Source organism: Peromyscus eremicus, chromosome 3 (assembly GCF_949786415.1).
Source record: "Peromyscus eremicus chromosome 3, PerEre_H2_v1, whole genome shotgun sequence".
Lineage (NCBI taxonomy): Eukaryota > Metazoa > Chordata > Mammalia > Rodentia > Cricetidae > Peromyscus > Peromyscus eremicus.
In genome coordinates this window covers 134,481,524-134,507,729 of record NC_081418.1, presented here as the reverse complement: position 1 = coordinate 134,507,729, position 26,206 = coordinate 134,481,524, and the positions used below count along the sequence as shown (strand labels likewise).

General features: G+C 40.3%; 1 protein-coding gene across 2 annotated transcripts; it reads right to left on the bottom strand.

Moving 5' to 3' along the window:
* Positions 1-1,673: 1,673 nt before the first annotated feature.
* On the bottom strand, positions 1,674-14,680 carry LOC131906103 (C-type lectin domain family 4 member D-like). Of its 2 annotated transcripts, none has more exons than XM_059256894.1 (6): positions 14,653-14,680; positions 12,310-12,402; positions 10,385-10,495; positions 9,365-9,516; positions 5,570-5,685; positions 1,674-1,936 (listed from the first exon to the last, which is right to left on the bottom strand). In XM_059256894.1, the coding sequence occupies exons 1-6, from the start codon at positions 14,678-14,680 to the stop codon at positions 1,765-1,767; spliced, it is 672 nt and encodes a 223-aa protein (XP_059112877.1). In that variant the 3' UTR covers positions 1,674-1,764. The 2 variants fall into 2 exon arrangements, with proteins under 2 accessions (XP_059112877.1, XP_059112878.1); XM_059256895.1 differs by having other exon boundaries at positions 9,365-9,513.
* Positions 14,681-26,206: the final 11,526 nt, after the last annotated feature.

Sequence of the window (26,206 nt, the reverse complement as noted above, 5' to 3'; positions counted from 1 at the left end):
GACCTGTCCTCAGTGCATGTGCTGGCTGTCTGGAACCTGGGGCTTGTACAAGGACACTTGGCTCAGCCTGGGAGGAGAGGACTGGACCTGCCTGGACTGAGTCTACCAGGTTGAACTCAATCCTCAGGAGAGTCTTTGCCATGGAGGAGATGGGAATGGGGGGTGGACTGGGGGGAAGGCTGGGGGGGAGAGGGCGGGAGGGGGGAGAACAAGGGAATCCGTGGCTGATATGTAAAATTAAATTAAATTATAAAATAAAAAAAGTGTGTGTGTGTGTGTGTGTGTGTGTGTGTGTGTGTGTGTGTGTGTGCAGAAGTTGTGTTGTATAGCCAGGAGAAAGAGTCAGATACCCTGGAGTTGATGCTACAGGCCACTGTGAGCCACCTGATGTGGATACTGAGAACTGGATTCAGGTCTGCTGGAAGAGCAAGCATTCTTAACACTGATCCATCTCCCCAGCCCTCTTTAGGCTTTCTTATGGTCAGTTGTGACTGAACCACTAACAGCACAAACATTGTAATTGTAGGTTGTCAGTTTGGTGACTTTCTTGCCAATAGTACAGCTCTTGAATATTAGACAATTTATATAAATGAATTAAAAGTAATATCTTCATGATTCAAAATGAAAACACCAATGGAATGAACTTCAAATAATTAAGAAAATTGAGTCCTTAGCTAAGTGAAAAGGTCAGCATATCTCCATAAACTTTCCTGTACGTACAAAGGAGACATGGTTCATCTCCAGGAAAAGGTAGATGAGTCATAGTCCAGATTGCCATGAACAAACAATGAAAAAGGGAGCTCTTTAGCTTTTCAAGAATTTTGTTTCCTCAGCTATAAGGGAGTTGAAAGAGCTCATTTAAATGAAATTAAGTCAGCATGAAACTACGCGGTTTGGCCTGACAGCTGGAATGAAGAAAGAAGAAAAAATGCTAGAAGGTTTATATCCTTCTTCTCTATCTGTATAATACATCACCGAGACTTGTTTTACACTGTTTTTCCTGGGAGGTTGTTAGTAACTACTTAAATGTGGAAGTAAAAGATCAAACAGTAGAAATGTTAACATTTTAAACTGAGATTTGGGTTTGAATAGGACCCTTTCTCCTACTGGGCTGCTTTGTCTGGCCCTCCCTGATGTGAGGGTTTGTGCCTAGTTAGGAATCTTGTTGTGCTGTGTTCGGTTAATATCTTTGGGAGGCCCGCTCTTCTCAAAAGGGAAACGGAGGATCTGGGGGAGATGGGAGTTAAGGGGGTACTGGGAGAAATGGAGGGAGGGGAAACTGTGGTCAGGATGTATGAGAGAAGAATTTAAAAAAACAAACAAACAAAAGATTTATCACTACTAATGTGTATACTGTAAGTTTGAGTTTTAAGAAGTAATAATTTGAGCAAGAAAAAAATAGCAAAAAGATTGTATTACTTAATCCTTCCATTAGATACATAACTAATGCATACCGACTGAAAAGTAAATATCTTAAAATACCGTCAAGGAAGCAAAGATAAAGACTGATTCCCATAGGATGATGCTCATTCTAACAAAATACCACACAGAGCATGCACACACACACACACACACACACACACACACACACACAGATAATGAGGCAGAGAGCACAAGCCACACTATGTGTTTTCAATTACATTTAAGCAAAAATAATTAAGAACATCCTCATGGTTGACAGTGCCCTATGATCCAGTGTGTTCTCTATTTCTATGGTGCATAGACACTTTCCCCGGTCTGATAGGTTCATCTTTGCCATCTCCATCATAACAACTGCTTTGTGGGCTTCCAACCGAATGTTGCTCCAGGTAACTTGCAAATCCTACTGGCCCTAAAATGACAAGGAAAGTCATTCCAGGCCCATTTATCTTGGACATTAATAAGGACAACACAATCTTCTTCCATAAAGTTATTGGGTTCACCCTTATGCCAGAATCTGAAAGAGAAGGAGAACAGTGAGCTAGAGATTATACCAAGGACAATCTGGAGAAGTAGAGCAGACAGTAGAGCGAGTGACTCCTCAGAGCTGCAACCTGCACTACAAGAGCCACCAGCTACATGTAGCTATTGAGCATTTGAAATGTGACTTCCAACTCTGGCAGCGGTGGCACACACCTTTAATCCCAGCACTCCAGAGGCAGAGGCAGGTAGATCTCTGAGTTTGAGGCCAGCGTGGTCTACAGAGTGAGTTCCAGGACAGGCAGGGCTACACAGGAAACTCTGTCTTAAAAAACAAACAAAACCAACCAACCATCCAAACAAACAAACAAAAACTCCAGCATGGCACTGCATAAAAACAGGCTCATGCATCGATGGACTGGAACTGGGGAGCCGTAAGTAAGTCTGCATTGCTGTATCTACCTGAGATTTTACAGTGAAGCCAGCAAAGAAGACGGGAGAACAGAGCATCTTCGACAAATGGTACTGGCAGAACTGGACAGCTAACAGCAATACAGTGAAACTGAATCTTTACTTCCCACCCCACAAGACTCAACTCCAGAGGAATCGAGGACCTCAGATAAAACCTGATGCCCTGAATCTGATAGAGGAGAAAGTAGGGCTCTCAAAGTCATGGGCACAGGAAAGGACTTTCTGAGCAGGACCCCACTGGGAAAGGGATTAAGACCAATAACTAATAAATGGAACTTCACGGAAGTAGATAGGCTCTGTGCACCAAAGGACACCATCACTCAAGGGGAGAGGCAGCCTAAGGAGGGGAGAGGATATCTGTCAGCTATACACCTGACAGAGGGTTAGTATCCAGACTACACAAAGAACTGACAGGAAAAAAGGTAAACACCAGCAAAACAAATGGGGTTTGGTGAACTAAGCGGAGTGCTCTCAAAAGACAAAATACGAATGGCAGAGGAATACCTTTAAAATGTCCAACATTGTTTGCCATCGGGGCAATGCAGATTAAAACTGCTCTGAGATTTTATCTTACTCCAGTCAGAATTCCTAAGATCCAAATAAACAGACCAAGGCAAATGTTGGCAAAGGTGTGGAGAAAGGAGAACACTCCTCATTGCTAGTGGGAGTGCAAACTGGTACAGCCACTGCAGAAGTCCATGTGAAGTTTCCTCAAAAGGTTAGAAATATATTTAGTATATGATCCAGCTATACCATTCTTGAGCATATACCCAAATGACTCTATATCCTTCTTAGATCTAGATACCTGCTAATCCATGTTCATTGCTGCTCTATTCATAATAGTCAGAAAATAGAAATAGCTTAAGGAACAGAAAATGAAAATCTGGTATATTTTACACAATGAAATATTATTCAGCTGTTAACAAAAATTAAATTATGAAATTTACAGGATGGAGCTGGAAACAATCATTCTGAGTGAAATAGCTCAGACAGGTAGATTTAAAATGAAGTTACCCCATAAGTTACCCCTCTTAGACACCACAGGCTAACAAATAAAAAGCCTAGGGCTGGGAATGGTTTACCTCCTTTGGATCTGTGAGCCAGTGAGGTCCAATAGACCCTCTAAATACCACAGCTTATTACCAATGCTAGTGGTTACCCTCCAGAACTTGACAGTGTGACCCTATTGCTAAAGACAAGACAGATTTGAGTCACAGAAATAAAGCTGATGTTATCTGCAAGCTTCATCCCTACTGACTAGCTTTTATGTGCTGGAAGGTGCTGCGTATGATACCAGGGGGAAAAATGTAATTAGTCTTACCCAGCTGTGAACCTGGCAAGCTACCATGACTGTCTGGCAAGACATAACCACTGGTGCAGTAGTCACACGAACATTATAGGAGCAACCAACTTTCTTATTGGATTTAAGCCCTGTACCACAAGATAAATCCCATGTCTGACACCATGGTCAGTCAGCCCAAGAACTTGTGGTACAGGCCCTAGGGGAGACCCTACACTATTAGTCTGCTAAGTGGACATAGAACTAAACCAACTCCTAATGACTTATCATTATACCCATAGATTCATGCATCTCTCTATCTTCATCAGAGAAGTTTCTGTTTATAGTAGATGAAGATTAACAGAGACTCACAGCTGGCTAAGGTGAAAATAATAAGAATGTTCAGCTCTAAACGGGACATCTGTACCACATCCCCTCCTCCTGAGGTTCAGGGGTCTTGGTGGATGAAGTGTCAGAACCTGAGGAAATGGGTGGCTACAAGGAAACAGTGTCCTCCAGACACAGCATGGCTGTTGCACATGAGAACTGCATAGCACACAGTGCACATACATAGCACATGCATAGCACACAGTGATTGTGCCAGCAGGCACAAGCCTTGTGCAAGTTCAAGGTGTATCAGACCCTAGCATGGAGAGTGGAGGTAGGCACAAAATCCCATCACTGGTCTTGGGAATTGATAACTGCTGGGAGGGGGAGGGTCAATTTTAAGATTATAGCCTATGACTGACCTTCCACCATACATCCAAGAATATGCAGACAACACAAAATGGGTGAAAAATAGAAGAAAACACAAAGTTGGGTGGGGACAGAGGAGCAAATATGAACACAACACATTGTATGAAATTCTCAGGGAAAAGAACTAATTTTAAAAGAAGAAGAAAGAAATGTGGTTTCTCCATACTGAGATGTCCTTTAAGTGTTAAGTGCATATGGCTGTACTATGTTAAATACATTATTAATAATTGATAACCGGTGGTGGTGACGCACGCCTTTAATCCAAGCACTTGGGAGGCTGAAGCAGGTAGATCTGTGAGTTTGAGGTCAGTCTGTTCTACAGAGTGAGTTCCAGAACAAACCAGGACTGTTACACAGAGAAACCTTGTCTCCATATATATATATATATATAGTGTGTGTGTGTGTGTGTGTGTATTATCATAAATTTACCAGTTTTTCTTTTTTTGTTCTTCTGGTGTGTGTTGATTTGTTGTTTTTCTATTTGAAACATGGTCTCAAACAGAGACCTATTGCCTCCCTAGAACTCTTTCTGTCTCTGTCTCTCTAGCTCTCTGTTTCTCTCTTTCTGTCTCTGTCTCTCTCTATGTCGATTTTTCTTGTTTTTCTGTTTGAAACATGGTCTCCCTATGTAGCTATGGCCTCCCTAGAACTCCCCATGAAGCCCAGGGTTGCCTCAAACTGTCAACCCTGCTGATTCCATCTCATGAATACAGGAGTTATTTGTGTGTGCCACCATGTCTAACATCTTCATACTTCCTTAACATTACTGCTAGCAAAACTTAGGTTATACGTGTGGTTTTTTATCTTACTTATATTATACAATGTTGGTTTCGAGAAGGAAAATAACCAGGTTAAAATTCTTTCAAAAATAATTTTAGCTCTTATAGATAATATTGTTTATCAAATTGATAATCTTAAACACCTTTTCACATTACTCTCGTGTTATTTGTTCTTTCATTAACATTGTACAATCAAAGATACTGAACATTTTGTTGAAGTCATAGGATTATTGTGCAATGGGAACATAGCAGTATAGAGATTGAACTGTTGGCACTCTGTTGAATAAGCACTTACATTGGTGTATCCTACTTTAAAATGTGTTCTCCTTGCCACATCTTCTCATCTTTGCTTATAAATGCCGTTAGCCCCAACCACAATACTTACCCCATGTGTGAGTTAAATGGCGTTTGGTCCACCCACTGCCACAGACCTTCTGCATTCTCATCAGTAAGTCCCAGGAAATAGGGAAATTGTTTATCCAAAAGCCCAGTCAGAAAGTTCTGCATACAAAATATACATTCTTTTGTAAGTGCTCTTGGGTGATGTGATGTCCATTAGACTGATAAGGAGGGAAGAGGTCAGTGTGATCACGGGTTAGGTGTAAACAACACGATATCACATAAGTCTGTTCCCAAGCCTGCTTAAAGCAGTAGAGGCAGCTCACTCGGCAAACCCCGAGTCTTCTGGCACAAATGACAAACAGATTGAGAAAGAAATCAGGGAAACAACACCTTTCACAATACCTTTCAAATAATATAAAATATATTGGGGTAACTCTCACCAAGCAAGTGAAAGACTTGTACGATAAAAATTTCAAATTTTTGAAGAAAGAAATTAAAGAACATGTCAGAAGATAGAAAAATCTTCTTGTTCTTGGATCAGTAGGATTAACAGTAAAAATGACCATCTTGCCAAAAGCAATCTACAGATTCAGTGCAATCTCCATCAAAATTCCAACACAATTCTTTACAGGCTTTGAAAGAACAATTCTCAACTTCTTATGGAAAAACAAAAAACAGAGGATAGCTAACAGAACTGCTGGATGTCTCACCATCCTTGATTTCAAGGTGTACTACAGAGCTATAGTAATAAAAACAGCATGGTATTAGCATAAAAACAGACAGGTTGATCAATGGAAACAAACTGATCAATGGAATTGAAAAGACTGAGACATAAATCCAAGCACATATGGACACCTGATTTTTGATAAAGAAGCCAGAAATATATACTGGAAAAAAAGACAGCTTCTTCAACAAATGGTGCTGGTCTTACTGGATGTCTGCATGTACAAGAATGCATATAGATCCATATCTATCACTCTACACAAAACTCAAGTCAAGGTGGATCAAAGAACTCACTTAAGGTGGATCAAAGATACACTTAACCTGATAGAAGAGAAAGTGAGGAATAGCCTTGAATGCATTGGCACAGGAAATGACTTTCTGAACAGAATACTGGTAGTTCAGGAACCAAGATCAACAATTAATAAAGGGGACCTCATGAAACTGAAAAGCTTCTGTAAGGCAAAGGAGGATCATTTGTCAGACAAATGGCCTACAGGATGGGAAAAAGTTTTGTTTTGTTTTGTTTTGTTTTTTTTTACCAATTCTGTGTCTGGTAGAGGACTAATTTCCAAATTATATAATGAACTCAAGAAACTAGATATAAAAAATAAGTAAATCTTAAAAATAGGGTACAGATCTAAACAGAATTCTCAACAGAGGAATCTCAAATGGGTGAGAAACAAAGAAATATACAACATACTTAGCTATCAGGGAAATGCAAATCAAAACTACATTGAGATCCCACCTTACACCTGCTAGAATGGTCAAGATAAAAAAAAAACAAGTGAGAGCTCATGCTAGCAAGGATGTGTAGCAAGGAGAACACTCCTCCATTGCCAATGGGAGTAAAAACTTGTACTGGAAATCAACATGATGGTTCCTCGTAAAATTGGAAATCAATCTACCTCAGGAACCAGCTATACCACTCTTGGGAATATAGTTAAAGGATGCTCAATCCTACCATAAGGACACTTGCTCAACCATGTTGATGCAGTTTTATTCATAATAGCCAGAAACTAGAAACAGCCTAAATGTCCCTCAACCACAGAATGGATAAAGAAAATGTGGTAGATTTATACAATAGAATGTTACTCAGCTGTTAAAAAAATGACATCATGAAATTTGGAGGCAAGTGGATAGAACTAGAAAAAATTATCCTGAGTGAGGTAACCAAGACCCAGAAAGACAAATACGATATGTATTCACTTATAAATGGATATGAGCCATTAAGTAAATGACGCTCAAGCTATAATCCATAGACCCAGAGAGGGTATTTGAAGAGGAGGGCTGCAGGGGGTACTCATGGATCTCCCTAGGAAGGGGAAATAGAATAGATTTTATGAGTAGACTAGGGGTGGGTGGGGATAGGAGAAAGAGGGATCAATTGTGTGTGGGGGTGGTGGTGGAGAGAAACAGCTGGAATTGGGGGGTATTTTGTGGGTGGTGTGGAAACCTAGTGCAGTGGAAACTTCCTGAAATCGATGAAGGTGATCTTAATGAGGACTCCTAGTAATGGGAGATACAGAGTCTTAACTGACCATCTCTTGTAGCCAGGTAAGGCTTCCAGTGGCAGGGTTGGGTTGTATTCAATTGAGTTTTTGGCAAGCAGGATCTCAGGGAAATGGAACGGAAAAATGTAACACATGAAAAGAGCAGTTTCAGCTCTTTACAAACTGAATTTATCTTCAAATGCATTTACTTAGAATTAGTACCACACATTAGAATTATCTTCCATATATATAAGAAGCCATTTCAGTCCTCATTAGCCACTCATGTAGTTATATGGTCATGTGTCCTACTGTATGTCCTTCTGTATGCTCATGAGTCCTACTGTATGTCTGGCATTGTGCAGGATATTGGAAATATAAAGGCAAGGAAAGCTTGGTCTGAGCCTTTGATCAAGTGGGAGTCATTGGAAGAGCTGCAAGTCACTGGAGTAAAAGTTGACATCCCTCTGTGCTCAAAGAGCCTTAGCAGAGCCTACGCCATAGACTAGGGAAAGCAGAGTAGGAAAGGGCAGGTTTCTGAGAGAAACGACACATCATTAAAGTCTGGAAAGACCAGAAGTTGGCCACATACAGAAAACTGACTAGTTTTCTAACATATAAAGTACATGCATTTCTACCCATGCATAGGGCCTGCACCAGGTCTGTGTATATGTTATGGCTGTTAGCTTGGTGTTCTTGTGATACTCCTAACAGTGAGAGTGCGTGTGTCTCTGAGACTCTTTCCTTTCTATTGGGTTACCTTGTCCAGCATCAATATGAGGGCTTTCACATTGTCTTATTGTTTTGTCCTGTCTGGCTGTCGTCTCTTGGAGACCTGCTCCTTTCTGAGGAGGAAATGGAGGGGAAATGGATCTGGGAGAAAGAGAAAGTTGTTGTGGCGGGCGGCCTAGGAGGAGTGGAGGGAGGGAGAAGAAATTGTGGTTGGGATGTATTGTATGAGAGAATTCAATAAAAAAGAAAGATATGCATTGTACTATATAAATCCTCTGGTGTGTGTTTTCTATTATCAGAGGAAGGGTAAATTATGCTATGATGTATTTTGGACTTTGTTATTATGAAAAGCACAATTGAAAGTCAAAGAGATGAGAGAAGAAGGGAGTGGGGAAAGAGTGGGAGAGGAAGAAAAGGCTTTCCAGGCTGATGAAAAACACGAAGGAAAGATACATAGGGAGTCAGGAAATTTCTGCTCTGTAAAGAGATTTAAGGCAACAGGGTAGCTTTTGCTGTCTACTCCACACAGCTTAGAATTACTGGAGAAGGGACTCTCAGGGGAGGGATATCCAAATCAGACTGGCTTGTAGGTATGTCTGTGAGGGGTTGTGTGGATTGTTAATTGACATAAGAAGGACCCAGCCTACTGTGGGGAGCACCATTCCCTGCAGGTGTTCCTGGGCACAGAAGAAACTAGTTACCTATGAGCCTTTGAGTGGGCCAGGAAGCAGTGTTCCTCCTTGGTTTCTGTATCAAGTTCCTGCATGAACGCCTGCCCTGAGTTCCCTCTGTAATGGACTGTAAGCTGTAAGCTGTGAGTGGAAACAAACCCTTTCCTCTTTGAAGTTCCTTTTGGTTGTGTTTGTCGCATCCCTGTGAGCTGAGCTAATACATACCTGCTCTGCTTCGGTGTTGACGGTCACCAAATGACTGCCCATCCCGGAGCAGTTCCTCTCACTCTCAGACCATGTCTGGTTGTCATTAAGAGGAAAGTAACAGTTAGACTGGAAAGCTACCCAGCCAACAGGACAGCAGTTCCAGGTACCTCCTCGGGTGAGAATTGAAAGAGGCATTAGTTACAAAGGAGCATTTCATTTGTGATGGTGCATACTTATCTTACTACGAGTATTATCTTAGAAGACATTAAAGTTATTCAGTGTCCTTACATGTGTTTGCTTTCATATATTTAAATATTTCCAGAGCTAGCAGTGTAGCTCAATGGTAAAGTACTTTCCTAGAATGTGAAAAGTCCTGAGTTTGATACTTAGCAAAGAAAGAAAGGAAGGAATTGAGAAGGGAGAGGGAGAAAGAGAGGGAGTTTTTAATTTAAAATTAAGCAAAATGTTCCTATAACAAAGCCTTTTGCAGGACAAAAAGCAAAGACTATGCAAAACTCAAGCATTTCTTAATTCTCCATAACTTCATAAATTCTAGAATATAAATAAATAGGCGTCTCAGCAAAGTTATATAAACTGAGAAGAAACTGTCCTCATGACATATCTGAATCAAGGAAAAATGGAAGCTCCTGTTATGTTTCAGATGTCAAAAATACGGATCTAGGGTAATGATGCCGACCTGTAATCTAAGCTCTTAGGAGACAGAGGCAAGAAGGTATCTAGTTCCAGGCCAGCTTGGGCTACATAGTGGGATCCTGTCTCAAAAAACAAACAAACAAAAACAAGATCTGTTGATGGGGGGCAATTGCTGAACATGCATAAGGCCTTGCATTTGATCTCCAGCAGCACAAAAATAAACTAGATAATGTGTGGCACTGTTTGACTACGGTCATGAGAAGTGATTCTGTCCCAATTGACTGATATTCATTCTTGTAGCCAGTTCCCATGTGTTCCCTTTCTGATTTACTACAGATGCTCTTTAAAAGCTGAGTGGAAGCACATAAGAAGTTCCTCTGCTACCTGCAGCTCCAGGCTCTGGCTCCTCTCGGGTACACGTTAGCCTTGTGTGGTAGTCTGAGAACTTCACCATTCTCGCTCTTTGCATCCAGCGGGAGAAGTAATGATGAGTCACTGTAGGGCAGGAAAAACAGCTATTCTTTGTGTAGACACCAGTTTAGAAGAGTGGACCCATCTCCCCACCCTTCTCCTTCCCTCACAGTTAAGGCCCCCACACTCTTTTTCTTTCCTACATCATTCCATGATCCTATGTAAATTCATTGGAAGCAACTGTAGAAAGCTAAAATTTTATAATCGTTTTATCCATGTTGTGATTTACAGTGGAAATTTCAAAATCTTTCAGGTGCATGCCATTTTCAGGTTATTCTATCAGAATGTGCAGAAGAGTGAGATTTTGACAAACACTGGGCTAGTTCTACAAAGTTTTATGAACTTCACGAGTTTAATAATATTTTTACTATATTTAAAATAGTTGAAATATAATCAAATATTAAAAAGTAAAAAAAATAAAATAAATGTACAGGTTGGTAAATTAGCATAACATGAACACTTTGGGCAAAGACTGCCAAGTTCAAGAAATAGAATAGGGCCAACACCCCAGGTAGCCATCATACCCCAAACACAGCCCACTCTTCCTTTGTAGTTAACCATTTTGTGGCTTTTAAAGTCTTCACCCTGTGCTTTGCTTCACAGTTTCAGCCTGGAACCATACAGATCAGAATGACCTTCTTTGGGACTCTCTATGAATGGGCTCAGGTGGCATGCATCCTTTGGTACTGACTTATGCTCAGCATTGTTTCTGAAACAATATTGCTGCCCATAGCTACAGTTCATCCATTTTCATAACTAGGAAGTGATCTGTTGTCGTCACACAGTGACTGCTAGCACATCTGTTGCTTCCAGTGTCTGGCTGATGTGAACTGTGTTACTCTGAGCATTTTTGATCTTGCATCCTAAAGCGAGTAAGTATGCGTTTCTGTTGCTGGTGGTAGTTACATGTGTGGTAAGTGAGGTGTGTGGGGAAACTTTCCAAACAGGTTCACTACTCTGTGTTCTCTCCTGTGGATAAGCACCACAGGTCCAGTTTTCTACATCTTCGTCATCGGATGCTGTCTACTTTTAGTCATCACCATCCTGGTGTTTTTATAGTGTTGACTCATTGTGAATTGCAGTTTTACTTCCCCTAACAACCAAGGAGGTTGACAGTGTGTGTATTTCCTATCTTTCCATTTTCTCTTCTCTATAATGTCTACTTAAGACTTTGTCCATTGTTTATTATACTGCTGACATTTCCAATTTTTTGACAGATTACTATGCATTCCACACATTAAGGCAGTACAAATATTCTGTCCTATAGAGTTCTATTTTCACTATATGGGCTGTTGTTTGTACATGATATGATGCAAGAGCCCAATTTCATTTATTAAATATAATCATGTTTTAACAAAACTCTCCCTTCCCCATAACTCTGACACATTCCCCTTTATTTTAGATAAGGAATTACATATGCAGATTCTTTACTGCAAGTATCTATTCTTTCTCCAGCCTATTTGTCTTAGACCAACACTGTATTAATTCAGTCCTAGCAACCTTATCTTAAAGCTTGATATCAGAAAGAACAGGCCTTCCTGTGAGATCAGTGGTACTGATGGCGTCATGGGTACATATTTGTCCCTAATCTTGAGGTGGACACATTTAATGCATAGAGCTTCTATATGTCAATACTGCCTCAGCAAAGTGCTTTTCTGGAAGCAAACAAAACAGTCTCATATACATTAGAAAATCAAGTGCACAGCTCTGATGTTAAGCCTAAGACAGCGAATGGTTGTACGTGGATACACTGAGGAAAAGTGAGGTTCGGGGCACACATGTTGGAAATTCTCGGGGCAAATAAGTCAAGATGAGCTTCAGCTTGTCTAGTAGCTTACCCAAACAACTTGCAATAAAGCAAGCGCTGAGAAGTGAGATGAAAACCACAGCCAAGACCCCAGGGATCAGCTTGGGCTGTCGGATACCCTTTGCTAAGAAAAAAAGAAAAATAGGTTAGTTTCCTCTCTGCCATGAGGGAAGCCAAGATTATCAAGCCGCAGGCCAAATGGGAGAGTGCGGAAGGTATTTTAGGAGTACAAGAGACTTAAATATTTCCTGTGAATAAACCAATCTTAGAACTTGCTAGTAAATAACAAAGAAAAATATAAGCTTGCTTTTATAAAGGTTTTTATAAGCAGAACATAAAAACAAAAGCCATAAAAATTAAAGCTACTATATAGCATAAATAATGTAAAACATGCATGCAGGTGCCCATGTGCGCGCACACCCACACACACACACACACACACAGAAAAGAAAGCCCTGTTGTAATATCACTATCAAACACACATAAAAAATTTCTAAAGTCAACTAAAAAACTGTAAAATTATGAGCAGTGTATTTAATCTGTTGAAATTATAAGTTGTCTTTAAACAAATCAAAGAATGTTCCATTGGGGAACTATAAACTAAAATATTGTGTCAAGGTTTTTCATATTGATCCAAAAAGCATATCGAAAGCATGCAGTGTTGGCCCGGCTGAAAGAAACTGCTCAGGAGAGGAGAGGGCTGTGTTGCTGAGGCTAGCCCCTGAGAAAAGCCCCCGAGAAGCATCAGCGAGCAGTGTTTGCCCATTCTTAGCTTTTGATTTCATTTATTCATTTATTTGTGTGTGTGCATGTGCCAGGGTGCACGTGTGGAAATCAGAAGACAACGTGTGGGAGCTGGCTCTCTCCCTCCAGTGTGGGTCCTCAGGCTTGATGGTAAGTGCTGTCAAGTACCAAGCCCCACCTCGATGGCTGAGCATTTATCCATGTGTAAATGCATTGCGTTTGTTGTACCAACATCAATTTAGAACTCTATGCCACAGAAATAACTGCATTTATTTGTATAAAGGGATATTCTTAGCAGTATTTTTTTTTTCTTCGCCAGGCCTGGTACAGCAGGCATGTAATCCCAGCTATTCAGGAGGTGAGGGAAGGACTAAATTCAAGGCCTGCCTGGGCTATTGAGGGAGTTCAAGGCTAACCCATGAAACACAATGAGATTTCGTGTGGAAATTAGAAGTAAAGAGTAAAGAAAGGCCTGGGGGTGTACCTCAAGGATGGAGCACTTACTTCCCTAACATGTGGTAGACACTGCTTCTAGTCCCCAATACAAAACAAAAAATAAAAATAAGCAAACAAAGCAAAACAATGTTTTTCAGGACTGCAGTACAGTGTGGTCCTGTTGAAGTTAGCTATAGCAGACTGATAAGATTTTAAGCAAGACTCGAATATTAAACATATTTTAACATTTTTTGTCACACATTTCTTCTTATTACTAGAACATCTTTTATTTACTCTTTGATAATTTCATACATCTAAGCAATGTAGCTCGATCATATCCATCCTTAAGACTCCCATCTCACCCCTACTCCCATCCCCAGGCATCTCCAGCAGGTTCCCACTTCTCCATTCACGTTCTCTGCTTTTTTGCTGTTGTTGATTTTGTGATCCACGGAGTCCACGGAGGGCTGCCTACTGGCATGTTGACTCATCGTGTGCAGGTTGCCAAGCTGCTGTGAGTTCATGGCTGCAATGGCCATGCCATATCTAGAAGATGCATTTGTATCTTACTTATCATACAATGTAATATAATAGAGTATTAGTTAATAGTCTCACTGTGCAAATCCAGTAGTATCCCTTAATTTAAACAGGAAAGCAGATAGATTCTCTGGCATATCATGAGCCTATGTCTGTGTGTTTTCTATAGTTCTCCCTTCCCTTCGAAGTAATCTCCCAAAGTATTTAATTATTTCTCCTTTTCTTTTTATCCCATTTCTTTTTTGTATACTTTATCTCTTCTCTTCGTTCAATCTGATTCTAGTGTCTGTTATGCAGCTTATTAGGATTTAGCTACGTCCTTTCTCATTTGGCTGTCATCCCTGTCATCTTTGCACTGCGTTAATTCACATTTTAAAGTCATAGTCATCAATACTTCTACCTGTTAAATGTGAAAAGCGCTGGGCATGATAGCACATCACCTGTCGTCTCAGCCCTCAGAAGATGGAAGCAAGAAGATCTAGTTGGAGGCCAACCTGGGCTATACAAAAAAAAAATTCAAGGCTAACCTGTACTTTGTCTTGAAGGAGGAGGAGGAGGAGGAAGAGGGGGGGAGGAGGGAAGGAAGGAGGAAGGAGAGAGAGAGAGAGAGAGAGAGAGAGAGAGAGAGAGAGAGAGAGAGAGAGAGAGAGAGACTCACATTTCCTTTGAGGTTCTTCTAGCCACATTATGTGTATCAGAAGATGCAAGCTCCTCTTCTACTTCTCCCCTTGGGTGTCTATTTCTGTCACAGGTAAATATTCAGAAACATTTAAAACTTCACATCAATACATCTGACCTACTCCAGTAAGATCAGTAAGTGTTCAGTATAAGAGAGTTAACTGGGGAGAAATCTTCAAAAACGGGGTTTCCTCTAAGGTACTCCAGCAGATGGGCAAAGAGAAAAGGGAAATTGAGAAATCAACTCCAGAACAGTCAGTAGAAACTTCCAGCACTGTGTCATGTAAGATTTCTCAATGTGTTTTTCGTTAGTCATATATTATGTTTTCAAAGTTGGTATATGTTTGAGGTAAAATGCGCCTTAGAAAGCTCTGTGAGTTCAATGAGATTGTCCAGGGTGGCAATGAGAAACACTTTTAACCTACACTTTGTGCACATTGTGCATGTGAAGACATGAAAGACGTTGCTTTAGAACTGGGGAAGAGGCCGGTGAAGCTGTTGATCAGATCTCAAGGTCTCCCCAGGTTGGAGAAAATAGGCTTGTTATGGCAAAGGCAAAGGTTTCCTGACAAAGACACCATTGTGATCCCTGGCTCCACCTACAGGACTGTTAAAGAATGAATATTTGCTGTCCTCCACAGCGTATTTGCTGAAGCCATAAACACTTTTGTTGGTGGTTAGAGGTGGGACCAGGGATTTCAGAGAGAGGAGCATGGGGGAAACGCTGTGGTGGAAGCTTCTCCGCCATTTACAGGAATAGCCATCAGGCTAGTGTGGGATATACCTGGGCATCTCTGTTAAGTAAATAGAAAAGTAAGTCCGCGGACAGGGGAATCCGTCGCTGATAGGTAAAATTAAATTAATTATAAAATTAAAAAAAAAACTGGAAAAAAAAGAAAAACAACAGTTTCCAAGTAAAATAAAAATAAAAAAGAAAAGTAAGTCCGTATGTCCTTGGAAAAGCTGATTCAAAATTATCTCATTCATGAATTAAAATTAAAATGTGATATTGGCACTTCATAACACTTTTAAATGTAGCATCCACTTTTGTAATCGTTGAATTTGGGTCGGCAGTTTATGTTGATGTTTGGGGAGTTATTGTTTCAATTTGGTTTGGTTGGTCAGGTTGGGAGTTTGGTTTTTTGGCACAGGGTCTCTCTATGCTCAGAACGAAGGCCAAGCTGGTTTAAATGATGATACTCCTGTCTCCACCTCCTGAGTGCTAGGATTATAGGTGTGTCCCATCTCCCCTGGATCTTAGGCTATATACATTTTTTTGTAAACTAAAACCAACACAACAATAACTGTAAACTAAATACGCATGATTTCACAGTAGAAACGTGTAAGAAGATTGACCTTTCTGACAGAAATTACACATACACAAGCCTCACCGTGTCCCAGGCACCATCTCAGGTACCAAGAACAGGCCACGGGTTCCCCCCGCCAGGAAATGCAGGGTTAAATTTAAAAAGATTTATGGAGAGGCTGGGGAGATGGTCACAAGGAGTTGAGTTCAGATCCTCAGCACAACATGTCAAATGCCATGCCAGTGGACATCTGAACCTCAGTGCTGGAGGAGGGCGGTGGTAGAGACAGGGGGATCCCACTAGGGCTTGCTGGCCACTAGCGTAGTTGAAAAGATGCCAAGTTCTGGGTTCGATGAGAGGTGTCATCTTAAGAGAATAAGGCATGGAGCCCTAGAGGAGGACACTATGCACATGTACATGTGTATGCCATAAACACAAAAATAAGTAAATACACGCATTGATGATATAAAATAATGGTTTTTTGAAAACTGAAGTTGAACAGTTTGCAGGAAGTGAGCAGAAACCCTGTCTTAGTGTTCCTTTTTACAACATGCTGTTTTAAGTGCACTAAACACAACCCCAGGAGTCAGAGATAAAACAACTGACCTGGAGCTCCTTCCCCTCCAACAAAATGTCCTCATCTGTAGAACAGTACCTGCCTCACAGTTTCACAGAGTGGCTGGGAAGAGGCAAGGCTGTGCCACACAAACAAGACAGTGCCAAGAAAGCGACCTTGGCCTCACTCCTGTACCGCCCTTTCTGTATCAGCCAGAAGATCGTCCCGGGCCCCTCACAGCCATGCCTTCTGCCCTAGGTAAGTCCTCTCCACTACAGCTTTTGCTTGCTTTTTCTCCGGTGGTAAGTGTTCTTTTCTTCTCTACAAAGGCATCAATGTCACTTCTTTGTTGAGAAAGAGCCATGTTCCTATCTTGAAATCCGCAGGTGCTTCCCACCCCCACTGCAGCGCTTCTGAAATTGTCTCCAGTAAGCTGTGCCTTACAAAAAGCTACTGCTTCGTGGTCCTTCCACCAAGAACATATGATGACATTTGCAATTTTCATGCATTCCATAAAATCTTGAAGCACTGCATAACTCTACCCAGTCCTTGCAGAATTAACGTTAACTAGAAAATGATCATCTTTTCTTAACCTCTTTAAGTTATTTTTTGTTTATTTATTTATTTTGCTTTAGAATGACTCTAGGAAGGATGGCAAGATAAATAAAATGCAGGGACTGGAAAGACAGATCAGCAGTTAAGAGCATGGACTGCTTTTCCAGAGGACCCAGCTTCCATTCCTAGAGCCAGCAAGGTAGCTAACAACCGTCTGTAATTTGTTTCAGGAGATCTGCTGCCCTCTTCTGACCACTGAAGGCACCGCACATACACGATACACAAGCCATACATGCAAGCAAAACACCCACACACACTTTAGCAAATGAAAATAACTGAATCTCAAGAAAAAGCTTATAGAAAAGCAGCAAACCGATGTACTTGCAAGGACGGAAGAGGGAAATCACCTTTCTGTGGGAGTTACATGTAAAACCTTCTTAGGATCCTTTTCGAATTGCCTATCTTATAAGGTGGCTGGGGTCCATACAAATTCATTCCTATTTTCAAATTTGATTTTTTTTTTAAAACAGGGAGCTAAAAATTTCTAAAGAAATTATAGATTTTATGTTACACACACACAAAGAAGAAATTATGAGCTTCATAAGGTGTTTGAAGAGAAAAGTAATACAAATTTATCAGCTATTTTAGAGGATCAAGTCACATGTGAACAACTGGACTGTTACGTCTGACTACGGACGTCATTCCCTCTGTCTCTTGCCATCTTTCTGCCTCCTCTTCTGTGATGATCCATGGGCCTTGGAGGAAGATGATGAGAGATACAGACATCCCATTTAGAGCTGAGCGCGCCACAGTTTCTTATTCTCTGCATGTTGACCATTGAGGGTCTCTAGCTAGTATCACCATCTACTATAAAAAGAAGTGTCTCTGATGAAGGTTGAAAGTTGCACTAATCTATGGATACGAAGGTAAGATCTTAAGAGGCAGCTTATTATTAAGTCCTTTCAGCAGAATAACAGTGCCAGGACTCCCCCACCCCACCCCACCCCCACCCCCGGGCCTATGACTTAACCAGCCATGGATTTGGGACCCTGTTAACACTACCAGTCACGTGTTCTAGCTTGTGGAGGAGGCTTTAAATCCATTCCGAAAGTGGTTGGTTACTCCCATAGCATTCATGATCTGTTGCACCACTGGGCATATCTTCCCAGGGCTCACATCTGGATAAGACTGATGATGACTCTTCTCCCTCAGTAGTGTGCACAGAACCTTCCATTTTGAAATGACTTTTGTACAGTGTGGGAGATCAGGATCTCGTTACTAAGATAACTTTTCAAAAAATTAATATAACCTTACATGGTGTCACATATCCTTTATATCAGTGCTGAGAAGGCTGAGGCTGGAGGATATCAAGTTTGAAGCCCTCAAGACTAAATAATGTCACTCAGCTTAAAACAAAACAAAACAAGAACGTCATACGTAAGAATAGCAGAATAACAAACTAGGCTCACAGGCTCGGAACATTTTAACAAATGAAGCATCAAGAAGAGACTCTGACTGATCTAGAAGGGAAAATACAAATTTTTCTCAAAAGACAGAAACTGGATATTTGACTTGTCAACATAACTAGATATTGAAAGTTCATAAACTACAACTTCATAGATCACCATAGATAACCGTGTTTCTTCAACTCAAGAAAGATTTGTTTTATAGAGACAAGGCAAAACTATTTCTAACAAGAATCTCTGTCTCCCTTTTACTTTCCATGGAATTGAGGAGGATGGAAGGGAAATACTTTTCCTTACCTCTCACCTCTCACAAAGAAGCTTCTCTTGCAGAAGACAGAGACCATGAGACCATCACAAAACACCACAACTGTAAAATACAAAGACCGTGTGGGGTATCCAGATTTGTTGAATAGATCTACAACACAGCTCTTGCACTTAAGGCTCAGGGAACATCACAGAAGAAAACGTGTTGCTTGTAACAAAATCCCAATCATTTGATTTTACCAATAAAGACTCGGAAGCCAGATACTGGGGTGAAAGCCTGCTAGCTCAGAGAGGCAGAGAAAGCACCCAGTTGACCTTCCTCCTCAGCCAATGTCCCCAAAAAACGTTTCTCTTACACCATCTCAAAGAAAACTCCTCAAACTGAATGTCCCTCCATTCTATTCCAGGTGCGTCTCTCTATCCATCCTCTCGACTCCCTCTTACTCTCTATGGTTTTTCTTGTCATCTGCTTGCTTGTTCTGCCTCTTGACCTTTGGTTGACTTTATTTAATCCTGCTTACAATATTCAAGCAGAAAACTGTTGGATTAAAGGTGTGTGCTAAGGCTGAGCTACACCACAACTAGAAACGGTTTTTTTCCAGTAAATAACACAATCTCAGGGTTCACAGTATGATCAAATAACCTGCATCGAAGTGGAAAGATTGTAAAAGCTGGAAGACCAGGAAGCTTGTCTTGAGATGTTGTATCCTAGAACTGACAGGGAAGCCACACCCAGGAGACCTCAACAATATGGCTGCCTAAACAGTACCCAAACAGTAACAACACCAAAGGACATTGTATCATGGAAGGGGCTAATCTCACTGAGCTCCACCCCTAGACAAAGAACTACAACCAATTAACAACCACTGTGAGGAGAATTAGTCTCTCCGTGGGATGAGACCCCAAATTGATTATCCAATTCAAAGTAATCATTCCTGAAATCACGTACCTACAAACCACAGTAAACAGACACCACAGGCTGTGTTTATATGTCTATGCATTTATACATACATACATATATATATATATATATATATATATATATATATATATATATATATATATATAAGTAACAGTGAAGAAAAAAGAAGCCATGAATTTGAGAGGGTGTGAGGAAGGAGTACATGGAATGGGCAGAAGGGAGGGAAAGGAAGAGGAGAAATTATGTGGTTATATTTTAATTTTAAAATTAAGTATATATTTTAAAATACTATAACCATGAAGATTTTCTAGTGATTCTTAGATCTATACCATGAGTTAGTTCCTTATTTACTTTCATAGGGAATGCTACAAGAGGCTAAGTCCTGTTGATAAAATCTGGAGTGCCATCTGAACACATTCAGTTTGAAATGCTTAGATTTCCAAAGGATGCAGTGGGACTTACGTATGGGGGATTCAGAATGAAGCTCAAGATGAACAGGAAATCAGACACCAGAACAGGAAGTTTGGTTGCTCATGGCAAGAGGGTACTTTTTCAACAAGATTGCATTTTAGGAAAATTATGAAACACGTTGTCAGTTTTCCAGTATGACTTTGATGAGTCACTAGGAAAGAGGAAGGTGTCTGTGGAGCTAGAGAGACCTCTGACAGATATAATCAGGCCAGAAAATTTAATGGCTCTCAAATCTCTGGACAAAATCCGCTCACAGCTCAGTTCAGCTCTGTTATCCCACACTTACCCTCCTTATTGTTAGAAGGTTAAAGTCTGTCATCATGATTCTGATCCATTCAATGCCAGCTTTCCCCAGCTCCTCTGTGCATCTGTTTTCTCTGCATACCCAGGAACGAGAACTTCGCTATTGCAGAGCCTGCCTGTGTTCGTTTATGGTATTTTTGTCTACATATATTTTAATATCTATCACATTAAAATGTGAAAGCTGCAGTCAAAGCAGAGACTCTGTAAGGTGGGTCACTATTTGGACAGCACCAGGAAATCCAGCAGTTACCTAATATACTTTAATGCTGACACAGACTGTCTGCATTCCTTTCCCATTGCCTTCTCTTGTTCTCCTCTATCTCTTGTATCTCCTCTCCCTCTGCTCACTGTCCTTTTCTAATTTCACCCCCTGTTAAAACAAGCATGAAATACTTATCTATCTACAAGTAACATAAGGGTTTTTTGTTTTGTTTTGTTTTTTGTTTTTTTGTTTTGGTTTTTCGAGACAGGGTTTCTCTATGTAGTTTTGGTTCCTGTCCTGGATCTCACTCTGTAGCCCAGGCTGGCCTCGAACTCAGAGATCTGCCTGGCTCTGTCTCCTGAGTGCTGGGATTAAAAGAGTGCGCCACCATTGCCCAGCCATATGTTCATTCTTAACTTAGTGAAGCTCCATTGTATATGGGAGTTTTGTTTTTATCTTTTTGATGGAATGCCATACTGGTTTCCGTATTGACTGAACTAATTTACATTACCCAACAGTGAATTCCCAACTTGTTATTGTTGAGTTTCTTGGGTATTCCTTATGATTATGGTGAGTTTCTAATATAGGCTTGATTTGCATTTCCATGATGGCTAGAGATGTCAATGGCCATTCACATTTCTTCTTTTCAGAGTGTCTAAACTTTTCAAAACATTTTTTTTATGTTTTGATATACAGTAAGCATCTTTGGGAAGAACATAATGAATCTTCTAGCTCTTTATTTCATTTCTTTGTGCCTTTAATTTACATCTTATTTGTGGACTCTCAACCCAATTGATTCCTGCATATTCCTTTTTGTCTAAATATGAAGTTTTAAAAATTTATTTATTTATTTTACATCCAAGCTGCAGTTTCTCTTTCCTCCTCTCCTCCCAATCTCTCCCCCAACCCTCTTTCCAAAGGTCCCAAAAGCCTGTAAAAGAGTCAGAGACAGTCCCTGTTCCCACTGTTAAGAGTCCCACAAGAGGACCAAGCTATACAACTATAACACATATGCAGAGTGCCTAGGTTAGTCCCATACAGGCTTCCTGGTTGTTGGCTCAGTCTCTGTGAACCCCTTTGAACCCAGGTTAGTTGATTGTGTGAGCCTTTCCATGGTGTCCTTGACCCTTCTGGCTCCTACACTCCTTTCTCTTCCTCTTCTGCAGGATTCCTTGAACTCCGCCTAATATTTGGCTGTGGGTCTGCAACTGTTCGCATCAGTTGCTGGATGAAGCCTCTCTGATGCCAATTGGGCTAGGCATCAATCTGCTCACAGGAGATGGCCAGTTCAGGCTGTGGATCTGCTACTGCTAGGAGTCTTAGCTGGGGTCATCCTTGGAGATTCCTAGGAGTTCCTCTTGTGCCAGATTTTTACCTGACCCTAAAATGCCCCACGTTCCAGTACTCTCTTTCAATATTCTCCCCTTTTGACCTATTCTCTCCCTAGATTATTTATCCTTAAGTTCATTTTTCTCTTGAGCCTGAAAAAGTAAATAGTTACAAACTTGATTATGATGTTTCAATTATACTAAAGTTTGAGCAATCTTTTTTAATGTCTAAGAACAATGTATGCTTATCTAAATCAACATGTTCTTCATATACATAAGAAGGAAAGTTAGATTGGTCTTCCATGAACTTTTAATATCTATATTATTTATAACTGTATCAAAAATGTGTATTTTAATAAGAAAAACAAGAAAGCAAGAAGATGAGAAAATCTTAGTGTCTCATATGATAGAGAAACCTTAGATATTTATTTAGTTGTACATGAAGGAGAGACAATATATTTCATCTTTATATTCTTGAGTTAGCCTTCGATTATATTTTCCTTTTAGTATAAAACAAGAACAAATAACAGCCCTCCAAATAGTAGACTGTTGTGTGATATTTTGTTTGTGTTCTGACAAATAAAGCTTGCCTGGAGATCAGAGGGTGGAGCTAGCCACTAGTTAACCATAGAGGTCTGGAGGTCTGTATAGACAGGAGACAGAAAGTAATAAGGCTGAGTGGAGACAGATCTTAGCCCTTTTTGGTCCAAGGATTCAGAGAGGTAAAAAGTCTCTGGTGGCTGCTCCTCTGCTTCTCTGATCTTTCAGCTTTTACCCTGATATCTGACTCTGGTTTTTATTGATGAGACTAATTAGGATCACACTTCAGTAGATGGTGATAAATAATCAAGATCAGAGAGGAAATTAATGAAATAAAAATAAAAAGAAACAACTGAAGAGTTTGTTTTTTGAAAATATTAACAAGATTGATATTTAGTCAAATTAACTAAAAGGAGGAGAGAGAAGACCCAATTCATTAAACTAAATTAAATTAAATTAAAGAGGAAAAGGGAAATAGCGCAACAGACTTCAGTGAACTCCAGAGGCTTTTCAGGGCATACTTCCAAAACCTTTGTTCCACCAAATTAGAAAATCTAAAAGAAAGGGATGAATTGTCAATGCATATAATACGTTAAAGTTAAACCAAGAAGAAATTTTAAAAATTTAAATAGATCCACCAAAACAATGAGATGAATGAGCAATTTAATAAATCTCTCAGCAACAAAAATAAAACCAGGCCCAGATAGATTTACTTCAGGATTCTATCTGGCATTTAAAGAGCTAAAACTGATGTTTCTCAAGCTATTCTATAAAATATAAAAGGAAAGATGTTTCCAAATTCTTTTTATGATGCCAGTATTAAACTAATACCTAACCCCCAAAAAAACCACAACAACAAAGAAAAGGACACATCAATCTCCCAGATGAACATAGTTGCAAACCTTTCCTCAGTCAAATATTACTAAAGATAACATCAAAAAGATCATCCACTACAATCAAATTGTGTTCATCCCCCAAAGATGGAGGGGTGATTTAACATGTGTAAGTCAATAAATGTAATTTGCCATACCACAGATTCAAGGACAGAAACCATATGGTTATCTCATTAGATTAAAAAAACCTTTAATAAAATCAAATATCCCTTCATGATAAAATTCTTAAGAAACTAGACATAATAAAGACACATCTTAACATAATAAAGGCAATGTACAACAAGCCCACAGATGCTAGACAGAGGGGAAACTCCAAGCATTTCACTGAAGAGTGATACAAGGATGTCCACCAGCTCCACTACTGTTTAATATGGGCTTGAACCAGAGGAGATGATAAAGGGGATACAAGTGGGAAAGGAAGAAGTCAAGGACTCCTTATGCAGATGACATAATTATATACATAAAAGACCTAAAGATTCAGACAGTTAATCGCAGCTGATAAACTTGCTCATCAAAGCAGCATGATACAATATTGGCACACAAAAATCACCAGCTTTTTTTTTATACCAATGACAAACATACCAAAAAGAAATCAGGGATGCAAAATCATTCACAATAGATTCAAAAAGTCTTGCAATAAATCTAACCAAAGAGAGATTGGCATATAATTTTATTTTTGTTGTTGTAAAGAAAAAGAAGGAAGGAAGAAAAGAAGGAAGGAAGGAGAACCATACAATGAAAACTTTAAGACACTGAAGAAACTGAAGAAGATACCTGAACATGGAAAGATACGCCCCTCCCCATGCTCATGGATTGGTAGGATTAATATTGTGAAAATGACCATCTTACCAAAAGTAATTCGCAGAGCCAACACAATCACTATCAAAATGCCATTGCAATTCTTCACAGAAATTGGAAAAATAATCTTAAAGTTAATATGGAAAGACCCAGGACAGCCAAAACAATCCTGAATAAGAACAATGCTGGAAGGATCACCATTCCTTGTTTCAAGTTATATGACAGAGCTACAGTAATACAAACAGCATGACACCGGCATAAAAACAGACTCACTGATCAGTGGAGTAAAACTGAGGACCAGATATAAATCCACACTCCTGATTTTTTTGCAAAGAGACCAAAAATAGACATTGGCAAAAAGACATCCTCTTAAGCAAACAGGGCTACTCAAACTGATAGCTACATGTAAAAGAATTAAATTAGGGAGGCAGAGGCCAGAGGAATTCTGAGAGTTTAAGGTCAGCCTGGTCTACTTAACAAGTTCCAGGTCAACCAGAGATATACAATGAGAGAGAGAGAGAGAGAGAGAGAGAGAGAGAGAGAGAGAGAGAGAGAGAGAGAGAGAGAGAGAGAGAGAGAGAGAGAGAGAGAGAGATTGCAGAATACTCAGCCCTCAATTGGACATCTATACCACACTCCTTGCCCCCAGGACTCAAGGATCATCATGAAGATCCAGTAGAAAGGTTGTAAGAGCCAGAAGTAGTGGATGACTGCAGTAAAACAGGACATCACACACATGAACTCCATAGAAAGTGTGACTACGTGCACAAGACCTCTACAATCGAGCATGGAAGGAGCTCCTGAAGTGTCCCCTAGCTTACAAGCTGCTGGCGGTGATGGCTGTCGGAGGAGGAGTGGCCCCTGTGAGGCTACCCATGCTCCAGTAGATGGCTCAGTATCCATGCACTTACAGGCAGCGCTAAGTGGACTGGGCATGGGGGAAAGCATAGGAAGTTGGGAAAGAAAAGTCATGAGAGGAGGAATTAGAAGATACTAATTTCTGTGGCCTGCCTTGAAGAAGGTTTTCCAGCCAACAGTGTAGATAGATGTGTGTGTCCTATATATGTCACACACATGCCATAATCTCTCAGATATTAGTGATTTCAGATTCATCATATACTATTCTTTTGACACTTATTTTATTTTATTCTGTTTGATGTTTGTTGCATGAGCACCGTGACCCAACACAGAAACTAGATTTGTTTTTCTGTCATAGGCTTATGTGCTCTCACATCTTCTATATCCACTTTGCCATCCCAAGGTGACCATTACCCAGAACTCTGTGCCTGATATGCTTTGATTTTTCTCTCTACCAGCTACATGACTGATATTTGCATCCTAGAAAGTCTACCTAAAAATTTCCCCAAGTGACACCTTTACCTTTTAGTATGTACACATCATAAGCCTAGAGTTGGGTGATATTTACATAAGAAAATGTCCATTCATAAACTTTCCTAAGCAGATGTACCAAAGCTAGTTCAAAGTAGCAATGCATATTTAATGTATTGCATTGACCTACAATTCCCCCAACAGTTGTTATTAACCTGTTTCCAGTTTTGCCATTAAGATGCATTTGTAGCCAGGTATGGTGGCACACTCCTGTGATCCCAGAACTCTGGAGGTTGAGGCAGGAGGATCTCTGTGAGTTTGAGGCCAACCTGGTCTGCATAGAGAGACCCCCATCTGAAAGAAAAAAAGATGTACATATAAAAGCAGGGGAGATGGCTCAACTGATAAGGTGCTGGCTGTACAAGTGTAAGGACCTAAGTTCAGACCCCCAGCACTCATGTAAAAACCAAGAGCCAAGCACAGAGGCACTTGCCAATTAGCCCAGCACTGGGGAGATGGAGACAGGAGGATCTCTGCAGCTCACTGTCCAGGCAGACTAGTCAAATCAGTGAGCTCAGGGCTCACCTTATCTCAAAAGAC